The 19708-nt window shown below is 36.5% G+C and overlaps 1 protein-coding gene and 1 long non-coding RNA gene across 2 annotated transcripts in view; one reads left to right on the top strand and one right to left on the bottom strand.

Annotated features, from left to right (window-relative positions):
- Positions 1 to 315: 315 nt before the first annotated feature.
- Positions 316 to 19708, top strand: part of fchsd2 (FCH and double SH3 domains 2) — a 99515-nt gene continuing 80122 nt past the window's right edge. Inside the window, exons 1-2 of the mRNA XM_082182957.1 lie at positions 316 to 534; positions 4505 to 4602. Coding sequence (XP_082039083.1) covers positions 514 to 534; positions 4505 to 4602 — 119 coding nt within the window. The 5' untranslated portion in view covers positions 316 to 513. The remainder of the gene's footprint in view (positions 535 to 4504; positions 4603 to 19708) is intronic.
- On the bottom strand, positions 8212 to 14785 carry LOC309508577. Its single transcript, XR_014209567.1, has 2 exons — positions 8791 to 14785; positions 8212 to 8750 (listed from the first exon to the last, which is right to left on the bottom strand). It is a non-coding gene; the product is annotated as an uncharacterized lncRNA (long non-coding RNA).

Genomic DNA, 19708 nt, shown 5'->3' with positions numbered 1-19708 from the left:
AATCTTTCAAATTTCGAATTTTACTAGCTTTACTATGGCCAAGGCCTTGGTCATGAATATTAATGAACTCCTTTCGATGTTGGCGCATTCTTGGACTGTCCAATCAAAAAACTCAATTATTATTTAAATAACCAGCTGACTGTTGCTCACGTACTAACGAAGGCCAATCAGCTACGCCTAGTGAGCGAACGTCCCGTTACGTAATTCATATTCATGAGCTAAGCCTTCAGCGTAGTAGGGTTCGTATAGCGGGGTTTGGTGTGTCCGGTCCGGGGCGCTGTTGGGCTGGTTTTACGGTTCGAGCCTGCTCTTTGGAGGCAGATTCTCTCTTTCATTACTTTCTCCCCTGATCCGCAGTGTTTGTTGAGCGTCTGCCCGACTGGACCTGCTTCATCATGGCCGTCTGAATTCAGATCTGAATCCCAGTCTGATCCCCTTTTCTTAATCATCAAGCTCGATCGCGCTGGGTATCATTTCTTTGGGATTTTACTTCATTTGTGCCAATGTTCAAACATGCAGCCTCCGCCAAGAAAGGTAAGAAACCAGCCTTAGAACAATGTATGTGTGTGTGGTTTTTTTTTTGTTTTGTTTTTTAAATGTGTTTTGCAACATTGTTATATTATCCCGAAGTTGCGACTTTCTTTCCAGCCGCTGTTTGTTTTGAAACAATGTATCTTTTTTCATTTGTAACGGAAACGATGTAACAAGAGTTTTCACGACCAGTACTGTTTTTATTGTTGTTTTTAAAGCAGCAGCGGTGGTAAATAATCTTGAAATCCAGCAGATATCTTTAGCAGAGATGATAGACGAGTGTTTTAGGGGATGATTTGATCTAAGATAACGGTTAAACCATGCAGCCACGAGATTCGTCTTGTTTTGTGTGTTTTTACTCGGATTGGAGTCACCATGCTTTTGTCAAATAGACGGATCAGTGATCCGTATTGTAACCCTAAAATCTGACATTTGGTTACACATCTCGCTTAAATGGATCCAAATGTCATTCACATCGTGGAAATATGAGTTTAAAAAATATATGTCCTACAGAAAGATGTTTTTCTGTCTGTCTCACTCAGAGGTGACAGCAGCAGGGGTGTTGGATTTCAAACTCATGTCCCACAGGCTGTATGGAGGAATGTGAAATTCCCTCGCAAAAAAAGCATTGTATTCCTATCATTCCACACACATTCGTGTGTTTTAATCATCAAAGCATTACATCATAGCGTAAAATCCTTAAAGGTGACGTTTGACTTTTTGCAGTTGCTTTGTCTTGTGAAGAGGAGAAAGGCAGATAGCATGTAGCACAGGTTTACCCCACAAATAACCCCGTTATTTTCGTAAAATGATGTTTTAAAATGCAAATACTATACAAAGATGTGTATAATACTCGTTTGCTTTGGTCGTTGTAACGCTGATAATGTTTGCTTTGATTTAAATGCTCGATAAATGACGATTAGCTCTTTCTACAGATGCAGGAGACAGGATACAGTATGATTAGTATAAATGTGGTGAGCTTCAGAAAGATTACAAGGTGCATTGTATTAACAGACAGTAAATATGTTACCTAATGTTTATTTTAAAGCAAATATCTGGTCTGATCTGTGTCTGACATCAGTGTTGTGAATATCTCCATAAAAAACTGAATAGCATGAGTAATAAATAAATGCCTGTAAATATGCTGTTTTGTTGATGCACTGTTGCTTTCCTCTGACGCAAATGCTGCTGTTAGTGTTTCCTCCATCTCGGAGTAACAATCCTTCACCTGCACAGCTCAAAGTGTGGATGAGAGCCATGCAGCCGGCTGTCATACTGTGTGTTATGGTGCAGCCTGCAACATTGTGTCCTGCTGACGCTGCCAGGGTTGGATACCGAGGCGAGCTGTGTTATTTTCCATCCTCTTTGGCTTTAACCTTTAGGGAGTTGTTACAGAACCAATTATCTCCTCACCTGCCAAGTGGAGAACTTCTGTTGTAATTACCAGTTTCTCCCTAGATATTAGTCAACCTGCCCGGGCTCATTGGTCTGGTCCCGTTGGGTTTTTCTCGGCCGTGTAGTCGCATTTGAGTTGTGAACCTCAGGTAACCTTTATGTTTTTTGTTTTGAACACAACATGATTAAAATCAGGACCATGACCATTTGTAGAGTGTTCCATGGACAGTTCTTAAAGGGATAGTTCACCTTAAAATGAAAATTCTGTCATTATTTACTCACCCTCATGTCATTCCAAACCCTTAAGACTTTTGTTCATCTTCGAAACAAATGATGAATGTTTATGTGTATAACAGATTAAATTTAATCTGTCCATCATATAAGTCATCATGTCTCTTCAGAAAATTTTGGACTTAACTGCTTAATTCATATGGGTTAGTTTTACGATCTCTTTATGAACTTTTTGAAGCGTCAAAGTTTCAGTTGCGTAGCTGTCAATGAAGGGATAGAAAGCTCTCAGATTTCATCAAAATGTCGTCATTTGTGTTCCAAAGATAAATGAAAGTATTACGGATTTGGAATGACAAGGATGAGTAAATAAATAAATAAATATTTGTGGGTAAACTAACTCTTTAAATGCTCAGGACAATGGGTTTCTATGTAATATTTGTATATTTCTTTTAGCAATGTGCAACTCAAGGGAGATTGTTATAAGAGCATATAACTTTAAAAAGTGTTATGATGGGTTTCAGATGGGTTTGCCAGCCTAGTCATACAAGCACAAAGCTATTTATAAGTTTAATCAATGTTGTTTCATAACTGAAGTGTTCTATATCATTTCATCCACAACTTTCAGTTCCAAATGTCAGCAGTTAAAAGTCTTAAACGAAACGACCACCTGCTTCTTTTACTGTTGACCTCAAAGCATTTGTTTGCAAATTCCTTTAAATCTCTTTCCTGTAACTGGTCTAACACTACAAAAAAATCAAGTAAAAAAATAAAGGTTCTTAACTGGCATCTATGGTTCCATGAGGAACCTAGCATCCACAGAACCTTTCCATTTTTCTACAGAATGTTCATTATAGTGGAAAAAAGGTTCTTCAGACAAGGAAAAAAAATATTATTTTAAGAACTGTTTACAGAAAGGGAACCAAAAATGGTTATTTTATGCCATTGCTGTGAAACTGCCCCTTTTAGAACCGTTGTTATTAAGAATGTAAAAAAAAAAAAAAGTTATTTCCAGTCAATGTATTTTTGGACCAAATACTATGGTATGTGAATGTGGTACTTGTTCAGTACCATGGTATACTGCTCTAAATGTGTGGTTTTGCTGTTTACTTAAACTTCTCTGTTTTTGATTCTGCACTGAAGCAGAGTTTATATAATCTTTTTGTGTGATAGTTTCTGAAGTCTTCAGATATCATTAAATATGGAATCTTAGGATGTGTCATGCCAGGGTACCATTCCCGTCATGCTAAATAACACATTTTCCCCATAATAAAAATACATAATTCATCTTTACTGTTTTGTTATAATAATTTTAATCTGATCCAGATTACATAACTTGGAAACATTTCAGACATTTCAAAGCCTTGGAAGCATTTGAACTTTATGGTGATACATTTCTTCCAATATGTCCATGTCTGTGGAAAAAATGCAAATATCTGTTTTTAATTTTGGTACAGTTTTTATTCATTTAAAAATTGTGTTTCAGTTGATGTAATATTGTGTACTTTTAATAGGCAAGGCGCTTTTATTTCTAGAGTACATTTAAAACAGCCACTGCTGACCAAAGTGCTGTATAATCTTTAATCTAACAACTTTAGCTAATAAAATACATAAACTGACGGGAACACACAAATTCATAAGATTACATTGAATCAAAAGCCAGAGAGTAAAAAATGTCTTCAGTGAGGAATTAAAACTATCAATCATAAAAATTTGTCATTTGGTAGTTTTAATAACGCATGTACGCTAAAAAAAATCTAATGCATCTAAAATACATCTTTTGTGAGATGATGTCTCAGTTTGTTCTTGATCAGGCTTAAATCAGGCCCGCAATTGCTCACCTTAGACTATTAAAGATTACATTGAACCATATCTATATTAGTTTTAACTATAAGGTGATATCATATTATAGTGTAATATGGAATCATTTAAAGCTTAATTGTGTTATGTTCATGCATTTGAAATAATTATTATTTTCAAACAGGTTTCCAGACTGGTCAGATTGTCCTGCCCACAAACTCACGCCATGTTTTGAGTCGCAGCATATCAAACTGGGACAGGAGAAAAAGTTTTAACACCCCAAAAATGACACACTTCAACTTTAATTACTCTGTTGTGACTGCAAGGGACAAATGTTTTTATAGAAAGAATCAACCATAAAAATGTTAGTTTCATTGCAGGGCTTGTTCTCTTGTTGTTTGGAAAGCTTGTGAATTTGCCGTTGTGGTGCATACAGCTGACTGGAGCTGGAAACACAATAATGAGCTCATGTGGGACAGTGTGTGTGTGTTTGTGCAACTGGCATGTGCCATCCTCTTCCTCGCCTCTAATGATGTCGTCTGCTCTTCAGGTAAAAGTGACACAGGAATTGAAGAACACTCATATGGAGCAGCTCGGCCGCCTGCACCTTAAACACCAGACAGAATGTGATTTATTGGAAGATATGAGGTAAGCCATTACATGAAAACAGTGCCTAAAACACGCATGCATCCATAAAGGTGAAACAAATAAAACAGAACGCAGAGAGCGAGAGAATTCCCCCTTCTTTTGAAGACCACTGCGATCGCAGGACCGGGATGTGACGAAGGCATTTCCTTTGGACTTCCTGCTCGCAGGGCCAGTCGTTCCCACAGCTGGAAGTCATAACAGTGCTGCTCTTCTCTTTTTTTCCTGTTTTTTTTCTTCTTTTTTTTCTTGTCTTCTCTTAAAAGGGATTGAGGGCTGGTTCAGAACAGAGGGAGGGAATCGTGTTAAAACCACTGCTTTTGGACACGGAATTTATGTACGTGTTTTGTCTATATGTGTTTGTACATGCTTATGGGTGTTTATAATGATATTTGACAGTGGCACACCCTCACGAGGGAGCTGAGGATGAAAATTGCTGTGCAGGCATAATCTGCAGGCTATTGTGGTGTGTGTTTGTGTGGTGGAGTGAAAAGAAGTTTCTGTCCAAAAGCGACGAGAGAGAGGATGAGGATGGGTTAAACTGCATCATTTTTTTTTTACAAGCGATTAGTTGATGGATTGTCTGAAAAGTGTCATTTCTACTGCCACTAGTGGTAGGGTTAGTTTTTTAAATAAAATATAAAAAATAATGACTGTTTTCAATCTGGTTTACCATTGCATTTATATATTATATTGCATGCTATATTCTCTGGAATTTAAGTAACTTTTTTAACATCTGAAAAATGCTGGCCCTTATATTACAAAGCAAAATAACACCAAGAACGCAAAAGTGCAATACACACTTTTATATTTGTGCCGAATGTTAGAAGTACTCAAACCCATATTTGTTTATATAGCACATTTCCTACACGCCATTAGTTACTTTAAAAAAAAATCGTTTAGGTGTTTATAATAAATTATTTATTAAACGCCACTATAATTTGTTGTTTTATACTTATTTTTTTAATTCCTGTTCTGTTGTGAATACCGTTAAATTGAAAGAATTTGTTGAGAAGTGAGGGGAACTAAAATACATGTTATGTTTATTAATGTTTGTAAATGTTTTGCTTTACTTACCGGTATTTTACATAAACTGTAAAAAAAATATGGACGTAGTGTCCGTGACGTCAGCCATAGGTTTCTGAAGAGCATTTTTGAAGCCCAAAGTGGGCGGAGCCGGCAGTCGCCATCTTGGCAGCGCGTCATCGCACGTCACTCCCGGATAAACGAAAATGGGTGAAGAGGCGGGATTAGCTGAAGTGACGTGACGCTAACAGACAGCAGACAAACAGCAGTAGTGACACTACTAGTGACAGCGGCGGCAATCCACCTGTCACTCAAGTGGCCACGCCCTTAATTATACAGAACTTTAAGGCTTAATATAATTTAAACGGACGAGTTGTAAAAAAAATCACCCCCTTCACAGTTGTCATGAAGGGCAAAATGAACTATATAGACCAAAACCACTTTTTGTACCAGGCTGTAAACACATTTTCTTCTGCTGTAAAGTTGAGTAAAGGGGGTATGGGATTGAGGAGCCTGTCTCTAGCAGCCAGTCGATGAATTGCAGGTCACTAATGTGACCTATCAGTGTTTTTTTTCTCTCTCATCAATGCAGTTTTGACCCTGTGCGACTTGTAGTCAGTGTCGACTTATTTCTGGAAAATACTGTATTTTGACATGATAAAAATTAATACTGCCTAAGTAATAAAAGTAAACAAGTTCTCAATTCTTATTGAATGCAAGACAACTTTCAGTATTAAAATAAGAACTAATAATCTAATTACAAGCAATGGGACAAATAAATACAAACCCCTAGTGTGCTGCTATCTTCTCCAAAGTTGTCATTACTAAAATTAAGAATTAGATGTTTTAATTAAGCAATAATGTACTTGACAGACACCATGTTGTATTGTGAATATAGACGTGGCCGAAGATGTTGCAAGCGTTTCACTGTTAAACCATTTAGCCTTGACTATGTTCACAATATTAGCCACAATATATGACCTGATTGGCCTACTGTACATTTTTTGTTTATCGCATCTGATTCTTAATTTTAGAAGTCTTATTTGTCAAACCTGCTGTTTGGAGAAAGGACAAACTTTATTCCATGCAATCAGCAGAGTCTTTGCATCTCTACACAGAAGAGCTAGCAGCACACTTTAAAAGCTTTACGCCTCATAGCTAAAGACATTCAGCTTGTATTTCTGCTGTCCTCGACTACAGGCAGGATATATATAAAAAAGAAAATAGTGAGACATGAGTCAGCTAACCATCGGGAATCCTGCCAAATGTGCAGTTTCCTAGCTTTCGCTAGCGATGATGCCACATTTAAAGGTGATGCTTGTTATTGTTCTTGATCTTAAAGTGCTTTGTTTAATGTGCAGGAACAACTCTAAGAAGGCTATTAAAATATTGATCTGTTTGTTTGAGGTCTGTCATAATGGAAGTGAAGGTTGAAATGCATGGAAAATCTTTTTGGAAACTATTAACTCTTAAATTTTGCAATATTGTCACATTATTTGCACAGAAACTACACACTTTACCATGAATTTGGTATGATACCATAGACTATGAGAGATGGAAAAACGATCTGTTGAGGATTTCATTATGTCTAACTTGCAATAGATTTTTGTCCCCTTAAAGATATCCTTTCAATGTTGATTTTTTGATCAATGCAGAGTGGACTGCACTTTCATATAAAGCCTATTGAGACTAAAGACCATGAAACATATTTAGCCAAATCAGACTAAAGGCATGGTCACGGTTACTGTTGTTCAGTGATTTTTCACAGTCGAAATCGAGTCAGTTCAATAGGAATCTGTGTATTTTCGGCTGAGGGATTTCCTCACACAGGTTTTGGATGGGGTTCAAGTTTGTTATGCAAATTTGCCTGCATGTTTGAACAAAAAAAAATAAAAATCAGGTATGACTTCGGTGTGATCTGTGCTTCATGCATCACTACACTATTGAAAATGGATTTGTTTTCCTGCCAAATTTAGCAGAAATGTCTCTGTTACTGCACCTTAACCAAGAAAGGGACTGGGGATGTGCAATTGATCTGTTCTTTCAATTTGTGCTGTTTGTGTGTCGAATAAGGTAGACTAGTATGAGAAGATTATTACAGATGCCAAAGCTCATTGCTACATTCCATTACATTTCCATGGATTTAAAGTTGACTTTATGATCTTCTCCATTCTCAGTGTCAAAGACATTCATGGATTCGGACTTTCTCCTCTGTTCTTTGTTGCTCTGTCTGACTCTTGCTGACAAACACATACACAAACATTCTCAAGGTGGTCCAGTGGGATAAGTCGATGTCTCGGCCATGAGTCAAAGAGCCCCATTGATTGAGCTTCTGAGTTTGATCTTCCTGTTTACCTACTGGCCCACTAATGCTCTGACCATAATAACCCAGACACGACGTAGGACGGCCGTGTGAACAGATATATTATAACTCTAGAACTACAGTACAGTCATGCTCACACTGTCTCAGATATATTTAAGGGTGAGTTCATAGTGTATTTTGGGAAGTACTGCTGACTCTTACAGACTGGAACGCTGGTGTCGGTAGGAACTTCAAACATGAAGGTCTCTGCTGTAGTCTGTGTGTTTTATTTCTCCTGTTGCTCACCCGTTTGCAAATGCGCAGACGTTGATCTGAGCACTTGGCCAATTGAACATACTTGCATCCGTTTACTTGTTAACTGTGTTGAGGGAACTTCCTGTTCATTTCTGCCATCAGGAATGGTTCTGAGTGGATGATAGGGGGTTGCTTGGCTTATTTGTAAAGTCAAATTGCCTATTGGTAAAATCAAAAAAGATATTCCGCTTACTAGATATTGCTCAGGTGAGGGTCCTGAGTCGTATCTAGTGACTGGAATATCTTGATGGTGGACTTTTTTTTACATTACCAATAGGCAGTAACTCAGTCTTAAGTCTGTGGGACTTTTTTGTTTGCTGGCAAAAATCATATATCTGACTGCTTAGAAAAGTAGTAGAACTAGGGATGCATGATTTAAGGAAAAATCTAATTGCAATTTATTTTATTTTTCTTCTAAGAATTGTGGTTTGCGATTCAAAACAAAGCACCAGGGGCCTGTACCATGATGGTAGTTGAACAAACTCAGGGTTGCAGGATTAGTTTCGAGCTGACAAAACCAAACCAATCCAACCAGGCTTTGTTGGTACCATGATGCTGATCATCAACTTTCTCTGTCAACTCAGGCTTTGATCCTGAGTTTAGGAGTGTAGGTGTGACATCAGTAGCGAACAGCCAATCACATGCTGAGAAAAAGTGAAACTCATTCAAAACTCATTGAAATTAATTTCTCGCGAGAGAAGCAGCGCAATTCACTTATTAAATAAAAGTATTAAAATATTAAGAATTTAAACAAATTTACACAGCAAGAAGAAAATAGCTGTCTATGAAAGAGGACAACTAAAGGAAAAAGTCTCGCTACTTTATATCAGTGCAAGTAAAAGTTGTGAAGTTAGTTTATACAGTTGATTAAAGGTATAGAGAGAATTGAACATTTAAGCTCACATGTAGTCATTTTATAGCTTCATCTATTGATTCTAAAGCGTATTTATATTAGCTTTGATATATTTATTCATTTAAACTCTGCGTAATACTAATTGATGAACTAAAATTGTACATGTGTGATTGATTAAGGGTATAATAATTACATAAATAATATCTAAATAATACAAATGTATTATTCTATATAAGCATTACTAAAAGCCAGACGATGTCTTTAAAAATCATTTGCTATGTTAGTGACCTTTAATTTGGAGTAGAAACAGGTGGAGTGACTTTATCGCTTCAGACATGTCACTTTGCTCACAGCTGATTGGTCCAAGTTTGGTTTACAACCTCTTACCCGGACCAGGCTGGCCGTGGAGCGTTAGTTACTATGACGATGAACACTGCTAAAAGCCAAACCACTTTCATGGTGCCTAAAACCCAGGGTTGGTGCAAACTAAACTGAAACATACCTGGCTAGCCACCTAAACCGGCTTCATGGTATAGGCCCCTGGTTTGATGTGGTTGTTTGTATGGCTGCATAATTTGACAACATTTTTGTGATTTTTATATTCATAATTATGACTATAAAAATAATAATACTTACCATGCGCTGAGTGTTCTTTTACACAAAAGCAGCTCAGAGCAGTTAGATAATAAAATATTTATATATATATATATATATAATTTTTATTTTATTATCTAACTGCTCTGAGCTGCTCGTGTGTAAAAGAACACTCAGCGCATGAAACACGCATACAGTTGGCTATATTTATTAAATTAAATCGCAAACCTTTGTGATCTGATAACTGTGCTAAGCCATATCATGTTTTCAGGTTGTTGTTTTTTTACTTACTCGTAGCCACATTATTGAGGATTCATTCATATCTGTAGTACAAAATACAAATGGTGTAGGATGATATATTTGCACAGGGCAGCGTTTGATGGACCATATCTATATCAGAGATGCCCTGATACTGCAGACAGGAAGACATGGGAGGGAGTTATGCACGAGGGATTGTGGGAAATAGTTGAGGAATCCTGTGTGATATTAAAGAGTTGAAAGACAGTTGTTGTTTCAGTAACTGACGGATGAAGCAGATGAAAAAGCGAAGCAGACGAGGGAGAAATAGTTTTTAGCTTCGAGGAAGCCGCTTTGTGCCGTTTGTGTACGAGAGACATAATGAGTTCCATCAAGACTCTTCTGGCTGGATCTGTTTCTTTTGGTTTCTTACACTTTCTGACTCTGTTTCATTGTGAACCCACTAGGCAGTTTGATTATATAGCCTGCTGTGTTTTTCACAAAAAAAATATTACCCCTCAAATTGCGCAAATTGAAAATACGCCCAGTGGAAACGCATACATTTTGCAAAAACTCCCGTATATTGCAAAAAAGTTTTATGCTTGCATGAGGTGGTTTTTAGGCAATTAAAAAAATAAATAAATCGCATTTACAGGTCACCTGGCGTACGTAAAAGTCCATCATTCTTTAAAGAAGGTGCAATATTTTTGGAAGAAGACGAGACAGAGTTCTTTATTAAACTCATAAAAGACAAAAGAATTTTGGAAATTCTGCATTCTAAACAACAAAGAAATGGCACAATTTATCAAGACCAGATAGGAAGGAGAAACCCTCAGAAACACCTCATATGTGCCGCTCCCAAGTATAAGGGGCTTTGGAATTGTATTTAATATCTAATATTTATAATATATTTATTAATTTGAATATCATTTTGTACTGTTGACAGAATTATCTTTTTGGTTTGCGACCATCAAGTTTGGAATACAAAGAAGATAAACAAATGATATTAGTGTGAATTAAAGGGTAAGTTCACCCCAAAATGAATAGAATTGTCATTCCAAACCCATTTCTTCATCTTTGAAACACAAATGAAGATCTTTTAAATGAAATCTCAGAGATTTCTGTCTCTCCATTGACAGTCCACGCAACTTCCACTTTGTCGCTTCAAAAAGTTCATAAAGAGATCGTAAAATTAAATCCATGTAAACTGAGCGGTTTAGTCCAAATTTTCTGAACAGACACGATCACTTTATATGATGAACAGATTGAATTTAACTTAATTATTGAATCAAACTTTTTTTAGAAAAAGTTGCGTAGCTGTCTATGGAGGGACAGAAATCTCTCAGATTTTATTAAAAATATCTTAATTTGTGTTTCAAAGATTAACTAAAGTCTTGAGACATGAGGGTGAGTAAATTATTGGGTGAACTATCCCTTTAAAGGTGTAATTTACTGGTTTATCTAAAAATCTAAATTATTAAATCAATTAAAATACATTGTGGCATATAAAGTGATGTCAAATTAGATTTTGGTTATCGTAAGCTGATGCTTTCCTCATGTTGGTAGTTTGAGTTATCCAGTGCGTTTTCTACATAAGATCTGACCTTAGCGTTAACACTATTGTCCAAATGTACTGAAATCAATCTCTCCATCATTCTTTAATGAATGAGCTTTTGTTTTACAAACACACACACACACACACACACACACACACACACACACACACACACACACACACACACACACACACACACTCAAGCTGCTCAACTCTCAAAGGCCTTAATGAAATTGAGTCTCCTTGCATCCTGAATCTCAAGGCTAATTTGATCTGAGAGGTATTTCATGAAGAGCCTTTTCATCCTTTCTGCGACATTCTCAAGAACCAAAACATATCTGCTCACTGATTTCAGACCAGATCGAGCCTCGATCACACGTGGACAATAAATATGTGGTGTATTGATGTATTAATATGTTTCAGGTTGATATAGATTGGCATGAGATTAAAGTGATCGTTTTAGAAAAGGTGATAGTTCTGTCATTTACTCACACCCCTATGTCATTCAAACCTGTATGACTTTCTTCTGTGTAACACAAAAGAAGATATTTGAAGAATGTTTCAGTGTTTTGCTGTCCTTACAATGAAAGTCAATGAACAAAAAACTATTGTTTTGGACCCCATTGACTTTCATTGTATGGACAAAAACAGATGAAACCATGTTAACGTTCCCTTTAAGTATTAATCTGAGGAAAATGTCTGATATTTAGATTTAGCAGTAGTAACGAAATGGCTCTGAAAAACGAAATAAATACTTTTCCTTAATAAACAAACACAATAAACATAGTTGCATTTAAAATGCATAAAGATGTCATGCATAAAGATGCCATGCTTAAAGATGATCAAAAGTGACCGTAAAGATATTTATAATGTTACAAAAGTAAATTTCTATTTAAAAAAATCTGTTATTTTAAACTTTCTATTTGTCAAAGAATCCTGAAAAAAACAATATCAAGGTTTCCACAAAAGCACAACTGATTTCAACATTGATAATAAGTAGAAATGTTTCTTGAGCAGCAAATCAGCATATTAGAATGATTTCTGAAGGATCATGTGACACTAAAGACTCGAGTAATGATGCTGAAAATTCAGCTTTGCATCACAGGATGGAATATATACAATTTTAAAATGTATTAAAATAGAAAATGGTTCCTTAAATTGTAGTAATATTTCACAATATTATTGTTTTTACCACAGGAACATGTTCCTCAAAACAAAGCTATCAGAAGACTTTTGTATGTTATATTACTTTTAGGCTGGTTTCATGATGTTTATTTAGGTAATTATGATGGTTCAATTCCCTAAACATTTATGTGATTTTGCAAGCAACACCAACTAAGACCATGAATCTGTATTATAACTCTTTTCCCTGATGTCTTTTAGAGCAGTAGAACAATAGGAGCGAGAGGGGCCCAGACATGCCTTCTATCCTAGAGATTGTGTGTGTGTGTGTGTGTGTTTGTTTAGTGGAAAAAAGCAGATGACGTTGATCTGGGAAGAAAAATGGCACAAATTCCTGGAGATTTCAGGCCGTGCCTTGAGGATGCAGGCATTAGAACACATGAGACAGATTCGAATGAGAAAAGCGAGCCAGTTTGTGATGTTATAGAGCATGATGGGTGTTTTTCTGAAGGGGATGAAGGAATTTGAGGAGGCATGTGAGAGCAGGAGGTGCTCATAAAGGAAGGAGGAGGAGGAGACCTGTAATGCTCGACTCCAGCAGCGTCCCATGGAGTTCACATTCTCTCATGCTCACTTTAACACAGTCATGTTCTCCCACCCAAACGTTCATAAGCAAATTCAACCGTGCACGTTTATGAATTCTTAAAGAGAGCAAGCAGGCCAAATGTTTCAAAGTGGAACGCTTCACACACACTCCAGAATGTCACGAAAACATGGAGGTCACATTTCACCATAAAATGAATGGAAAAAGTTTTACAGGAGAAAATTAACCCTATTTTAGAAATTTCTTTTGCATTAAAAGAATTTGATTATTTCCCCCTAAATTAATTTTTCTGTAATGCATATACCTATTTATAATAATGTTTTTACTTAAATTGTGAAATATCTTTGCTTTACACTGAGAATTTATTTGCTTAATTGCCATGAAAATAATGTCACAATGTACACTACTGTTCAAAAGTGACAGTAAATGCATTTGTGATAAACAAAACGGATGTTTTTAACATTAGCATAAGAATACATTTTAAAATATATTCATATAGAAAACTGTTATTAAAAATTTATTTAACTATTTTACAATATTACTGGGGTTTTTTATCAATAAAATGAAGCCTTATATGAAAGCATAAGATGTTTCTTTCAAAAATCTTACCAACTTCAAAATTCGGATGGACTTGGATTGGATTGGCTTTTTCTTCTTGAAGAAAAATGTTAATTCTTTCTTTTGATTTTAGAGTGAAATATTACACAGGCATGTTCGTGTCTGGTTTTGTGAGATTTACCTAAGGAGGATGACACACACACACACACACACTTGGCCGTCTGTGTTGTGTTATGGGGAGATTACATCAGTTTCACACCCAAACAATCACTAATTGGAAAAGCTGGAAGTGAAACACAAGGCCTTGACCTCTCCGACCTCTTCATCTCCTCTCACCAATAGCTCAAACGCCTCCGACATTCCTAATTAGATCGAAAACTCTCCTCCTAATGCCCATCGATTCTTTTATCTTTTGCTCTATCTCATCTCTGAGTCTCTCCTTCTTTTTGTCTTGTCCTGCTGTTGTGCTTTGTTTTTATTCCCTAGATTTAACTCTCCCACACTCTTGTTCTTGATGGTGTTTAAGTCAACGGTCTTTATTTCTATTTTTAATGCTTTGTGAATTAGATCAATAACAATATGTATTAAAGTTCAGTGTGTGTGTGTTGTTTTGTAGCATTTGCTTTTTAGTGATCAGATGCACCATTTTCACCTGCTAGGTGATAAAACGGGTTAAAAAAAAATAATACAAGAGGGATCAGAGTCATATCTAGAGACTTGGTCTCAGAACTCTTTGGCATGGATGGTGCAAGTAGATGGTTATGATTTATTATTGTATTAGGTTGTAAAATTTCAGGCCCAGAAATAGTTAACTTAATCTTTCTTGGAAACAGAAACCGCGTCATTCAAGGTTTACTGACCTCTGGATTAGATTTATCTGTTTATGACTTTATATATATACACACACACACACACACACACGTCACTGTCCCATCTGTATGGTTTGACTGTGTTTATGACTTTTATTTCTTTTTAGGAAGTAATTAGTCAGTTAGCATTTAGTGTACACAGATTTGTATGAACAACTCTCATGCAACCTATGCACAGCATCCCTAAAATGATATAAAAGTCATGCATAAAAATGTCTGGATATCATTGCATCAACATAATACCAACCCAAGTGTTGAGTTGGTATTGTTGGGACACACCTCTTAATTATTGAATTGAGGTGTTTCAATTAGACCCATTGCCACAGGTGTATAAAATCAAACACCTAGCCATGCAGTCTGCATTTACAAATATTTGTGGGGATTCTGGGGGGGGGTTGTTCTAAAGAGATCAGTGAATTCAAGCATGCTACTGTAATAGGATGCCACCTTTGCAATAAGTCAGCTCATGAAATTTCATCCCTGCTAGATATGCCACGGCCAACTGTAAGTGTATTTGAATGTGGAAGTATTTAGGAACAGCAGCAAAAGTTACAGAGCGGGGTAAATGAGTGCTGAGGCACATGGTGCGTAAAAGTCGCCAACGCTCTGCTGATTTCATAGCTGAAGAGTTCCAAACTTTCACTGGCATTGATATCAACACAAAAACTGTGCGGCGGGAGCTTCATGGAATGGGTTGTTCATGGAGTGGTGTAAATCACACCGCCACTGGACTGAAATGTGTTCTGTGGAGTGACGAATTACGCTTCTCACTCTGTTTGGCAGCCTGGTGGGCAAGTCTGGGTTTGGCAGATGCCAGGAGAGCATTACCTGCCTGAATTCTTTTGGGCCAACTGTAAAGTTTGGACTGGTGGAGGCGGGATAATGGTATGGGGCTGTTTTTCCCATAATTCCAGTGAATTCTTAATGTTTCTGCATACCAAGACATTTTGGACAATGCTGTGCTTCCAACTAGGGATGTGCCAGAATCCGAATACCTTATTTGTAAAGGCATGGATAATGGCTTCAAAATGAATAACGAATTGTACCGAATAATAGAAAAAACATTCGCCTGACACTGTTTGCTGGATAGCATAGCTCGATATTATACATAAAACTCTCAAATCACCACACAATGAGTATGTGAAGTGAATGAGTATAAACTCTATGATTGAAATGAGCGCCAATCAAATAGCTGCGTTGCCGTCTCTATGCATCTCTCAGAAATCAGAGCTTGGCAAGAGTAATATCAACTAAATACTTTATCATACACATTTTCTACTGTTTGATATGTCTATTTAAATTATTTAAACCTTGTACTATATGATACACGAATGAAATGAGCACAGCATGATCTCAAATCAAGCTGTCAATCATAGCCGCATTGCTATCTCTGCGCGTCTATCAAGAGTAATATAACTAAAGCTGGGCACACACTACAAGATGTATTCAAGGCAATTTTGGAGCGATTTCTCTCCTTCCGACAATCCAGTGATCCCTATGATCTTGATGGTTCTACAGATTATTTCATCCGATTTTTCTGTGGTGTGAGGTGTGTTAAGAGTGACTGAATCTGCTCGGAAGAACGTCGGTGTGTAGCAGCGGCTTTACCACAACAAGAATAGCATTGTACAGTGAGACATTTAAGATTATTAACAAGTCATTACTTTTACAAATAATTGTAACAAATTATTCCTATCAATATATTTTAAAATTCCTAGTAATCTATAAGTCTGCATTTACATTGCACATATCTATTTTGACATTCCATATTTTTATCACGTCCTAGTATCACTGTCAATTGCAATTTCGAAAGCAAATCCTGCTTTTATATGAAGATGTCACTTCCAAAACTTTGCAGTGTGTAATTGGCCATCGGCCCTTTTATCAGCATGAAAAACAATACTTTTATTCAATGGATTAGAGCTATATAGCCTGGAAAGGGCGAAAGAGCGATCACTTTACAATCTCTAAAAAGCTGTCACTCATCTCAGTTTACGATTTCACAACCTATAAGATAAAAGACCTGCATATATGTGCGTTTGTAGTTTTTTAGGAGATTCCTGCTTTTACAGCTTGACTCCAAGCATTCAAATTCCACAGGTCTGCCTTGTGTGTATCTGCACTAAACAACCTCTGCTGAAAGTGCCATTCTGCCCACCAGTGTTCTGCTCGCAGTAAATGCAACACTTGTGTGTCTGAATGCTTCTTTTATAAATCATCAACATTACGATCAACTTTTTTTTTTTTTCTGAAAGTGTTGCTGTGCAGTTTAGGTGTTCAAGTTGGTTGGTTAATACTTGGCATTAGGGGTTTGTTGAAATGAATAACAGCAACACCAATGCTTCCAAGAGGAATCGTTAAGATTGTTTTCAAGATATAATAATCAAATTAGCTCATAACATTCACCTTCTAATTGCAATCATTGATTTAATCATTTAACTGCCGTTCAATCCTGGAGGACTGAAAGGGGTTTCCAAGGACACTGCTGGGTTTTTCCCAGCTGTAGACAGACGCTCCGACCTGTTGGTCCCAGAGGAAGAACTGTCATCAGACATCCATGGCTCCTCAGGCTGAGATGCTGCTTTGTAATTAGCCACTCTGAGGTTTGCTGTAATTATTGACTTAGACTCGTATCTTAACCCATTTCCTCTTCCTGTGGATGTCTCCTCTTCCGTCCCCATTCTCTTTGTTTCTTATTATATTTGTAAATGTAGGTTCAGAATGCTGTACTACATACTATTTTTGCAAAAGTGTTATGCAGTAATTTGCACAAATGCAAATTAACCATGTTGTGTACACTGGCAGTCAATTTCTTTTCTTTTTTTTTTTTTTTTTAAAAGAAGTCTCTTATGCTCACCAAGGCTGCATTTATTTGATGGAAAAAAATGCAGTAAAAACAGTAATATTGTGAAATATTATTGCAATTTAAAGTAACAGTTTTCTACTTTAATATATTTTAAAATGTCATTTATTTCTGTGATTGAAAATTTTCAGCATCATTACTCCTGTCATCAGTCATGTGATTCTTCAAAAATCTATTTCTATTCATAGATAGAACAGCATTTATTTGAAATAGAAATCTTTTGTTGCATTTTAATTAATTCACTTTCACTTTTGATCAATTTAATGCATCCTTGCTGAAACTAAATCTCATTGACCCAAACCTTTGAACACTGGTGTACACCAGGTTTGGCTGCGTAGCTCACAGAGGAGACAAATTAGTAGACGTGACCTCAAGGCCAAGTGACCTCTGACCCTTGCTATGCTGTTTCCTATGTAGGTCAGTCGTGGCAAAGAGTTTAACATCTGGAGTTCACATGCTCCACTGTCTGAATGCAGCAGCTTCTTGTGGATCGTACTTCCTGCCTAGTAGCAACCAGCTCTTACCCCACACACGGAGTCTGTTAACCCTTTGACACAAGATGCTGCCTTCTGTTACCACTCTGTAGTTGTGGATGTCACCTTAAGTATCCTGTGCAAAGTCTATAAAAAGACAGTTATTAATAGTAAACATTAACACACCATGTTCATTCATTGCCAAAAGCGTTTGTTTATATGTAATGTTAGTATTTTTTATGTTTATATATTTTGTTTATTTATTTATATAACTATATTAAAGGGGTCATGATATGAGAAATCAAATTTGCCTTGATCTTTTGACATATAAGAGGTATTTGTACCATTAAAACATCATGCAAGTTTCATAGCTTAAAACATCCTCCTCATTATAACCAAAGCTTTTATTTAATCAAGATCCAAAAGCTTTTTTGCAGCATCTGTGACGTCACACAGGCAAGTACATTTGCATTTGACTGTCTCCAGTCCAGAGCAAGACATCGACGAATAGTTATACATCATCACACTATAAGCCCCGCCCACTGGCATGCAGTTGCTTAGCGTCGGACATTTGGTTACACTGGATGTGAGTGTCGCGTCAAAAGCAAATAGAAACCATTATAATCACAGACGCTGTCTACACTGAATACATAATACAGATGCGCGTTCAGTTTCTGTCATACTCCACTTGTTTGAGTCTGTTGACAACAGGACAAATGGAAGAGTGAAAGAACGTTTACTTAGATCCCAGCGTTGGAAATAAGTGGATGGATTATTTTAATGTCGTTCCGGATCGCGTCTGAGGATTATATGTTTGTTCGGAGCATTTTATATTGTAATCGAGGCACAGTGTAATAGATAGTTCCATTTTTGATAAATGATTAAGCAGCCAACTGTATTGGATCTGACAGCAGCTGCATCACAAACCGCAAGTAAATTATTTCATAATGCATTGTCTGTAAATTATGTTTTTTTATGGAAAATGTTTTCAAAACACGTACTTTCATGCAATAGAGCTAATAGACCTTTTTTTGTGTGTGTGTGTTTGTTTGAAAAATGTAATACTATAAGTGAACTTCAAGGAATTAATTCAAATGATTTAAAAAAATCCATTTCATGACCTTTAATACAAATATATAAACATATTATTTATAGATTTTCTTTTGCATTCAAAGTCGTCTTGCAGTGTATTGTGAAATTAAAGATGAAATGGACTGTTAATTGTCAATGAAAATTGCCAAAAGATATTCCTTTCAAAATTATTCACACCAAACGTGACAATTTTTTGTTGGAATCTAAGAAAAGTTCATCGTCCAGGAGTCTAAAGGAGTCCATTATAATGCAGCTTTGTGACAAAAATTCATGCAGAATGGTGAGTAGGCATTTAGTCAGATGATATGTATGTGGGGAGGATTATGATGAAGCAGTAAAAGATGATTTTTTTTTACTTCATTTTTTACAACAAAGGGTGTTCTTGCAGCAGAAAGAGGATGTGTGATAACACCTGCTCTTCACAGATGTGTGTGTGTGTGGTTGTGCGCATGTGTCTCTGTCTGTCACTGAGTGTGTATATGTGTGATCTGATGTGCATTTCCATTTATAGATGGCACTTTTGTAAATATCGACTGGCTAAAAGCGTCTCCTTTTCTTATAATAAACACATTTACAGTTAGTAGAGAGACAGCTCTCAGGCGCTTTTATTACAGAAAAATGGTACAGTTCATCAAAACGAACAAAT

The sequence above is a fragment of the Leuciscus leuciscus genome, assembly GCF_965113295.1.
Source record: "Leuciscus leuciscus genome assembly, chromosome: 10".
NCBI lineage: Eukaryota > Metazoa > Chordata > Actinopteri > Cypriniformes > Leuciscidae > Leuciscus > Leuciscus leuciscus.
Note: the sequence above shows the minus strand (reverse complement) of the source record. Positions and strands in the feature narration are given on the sequence as shown.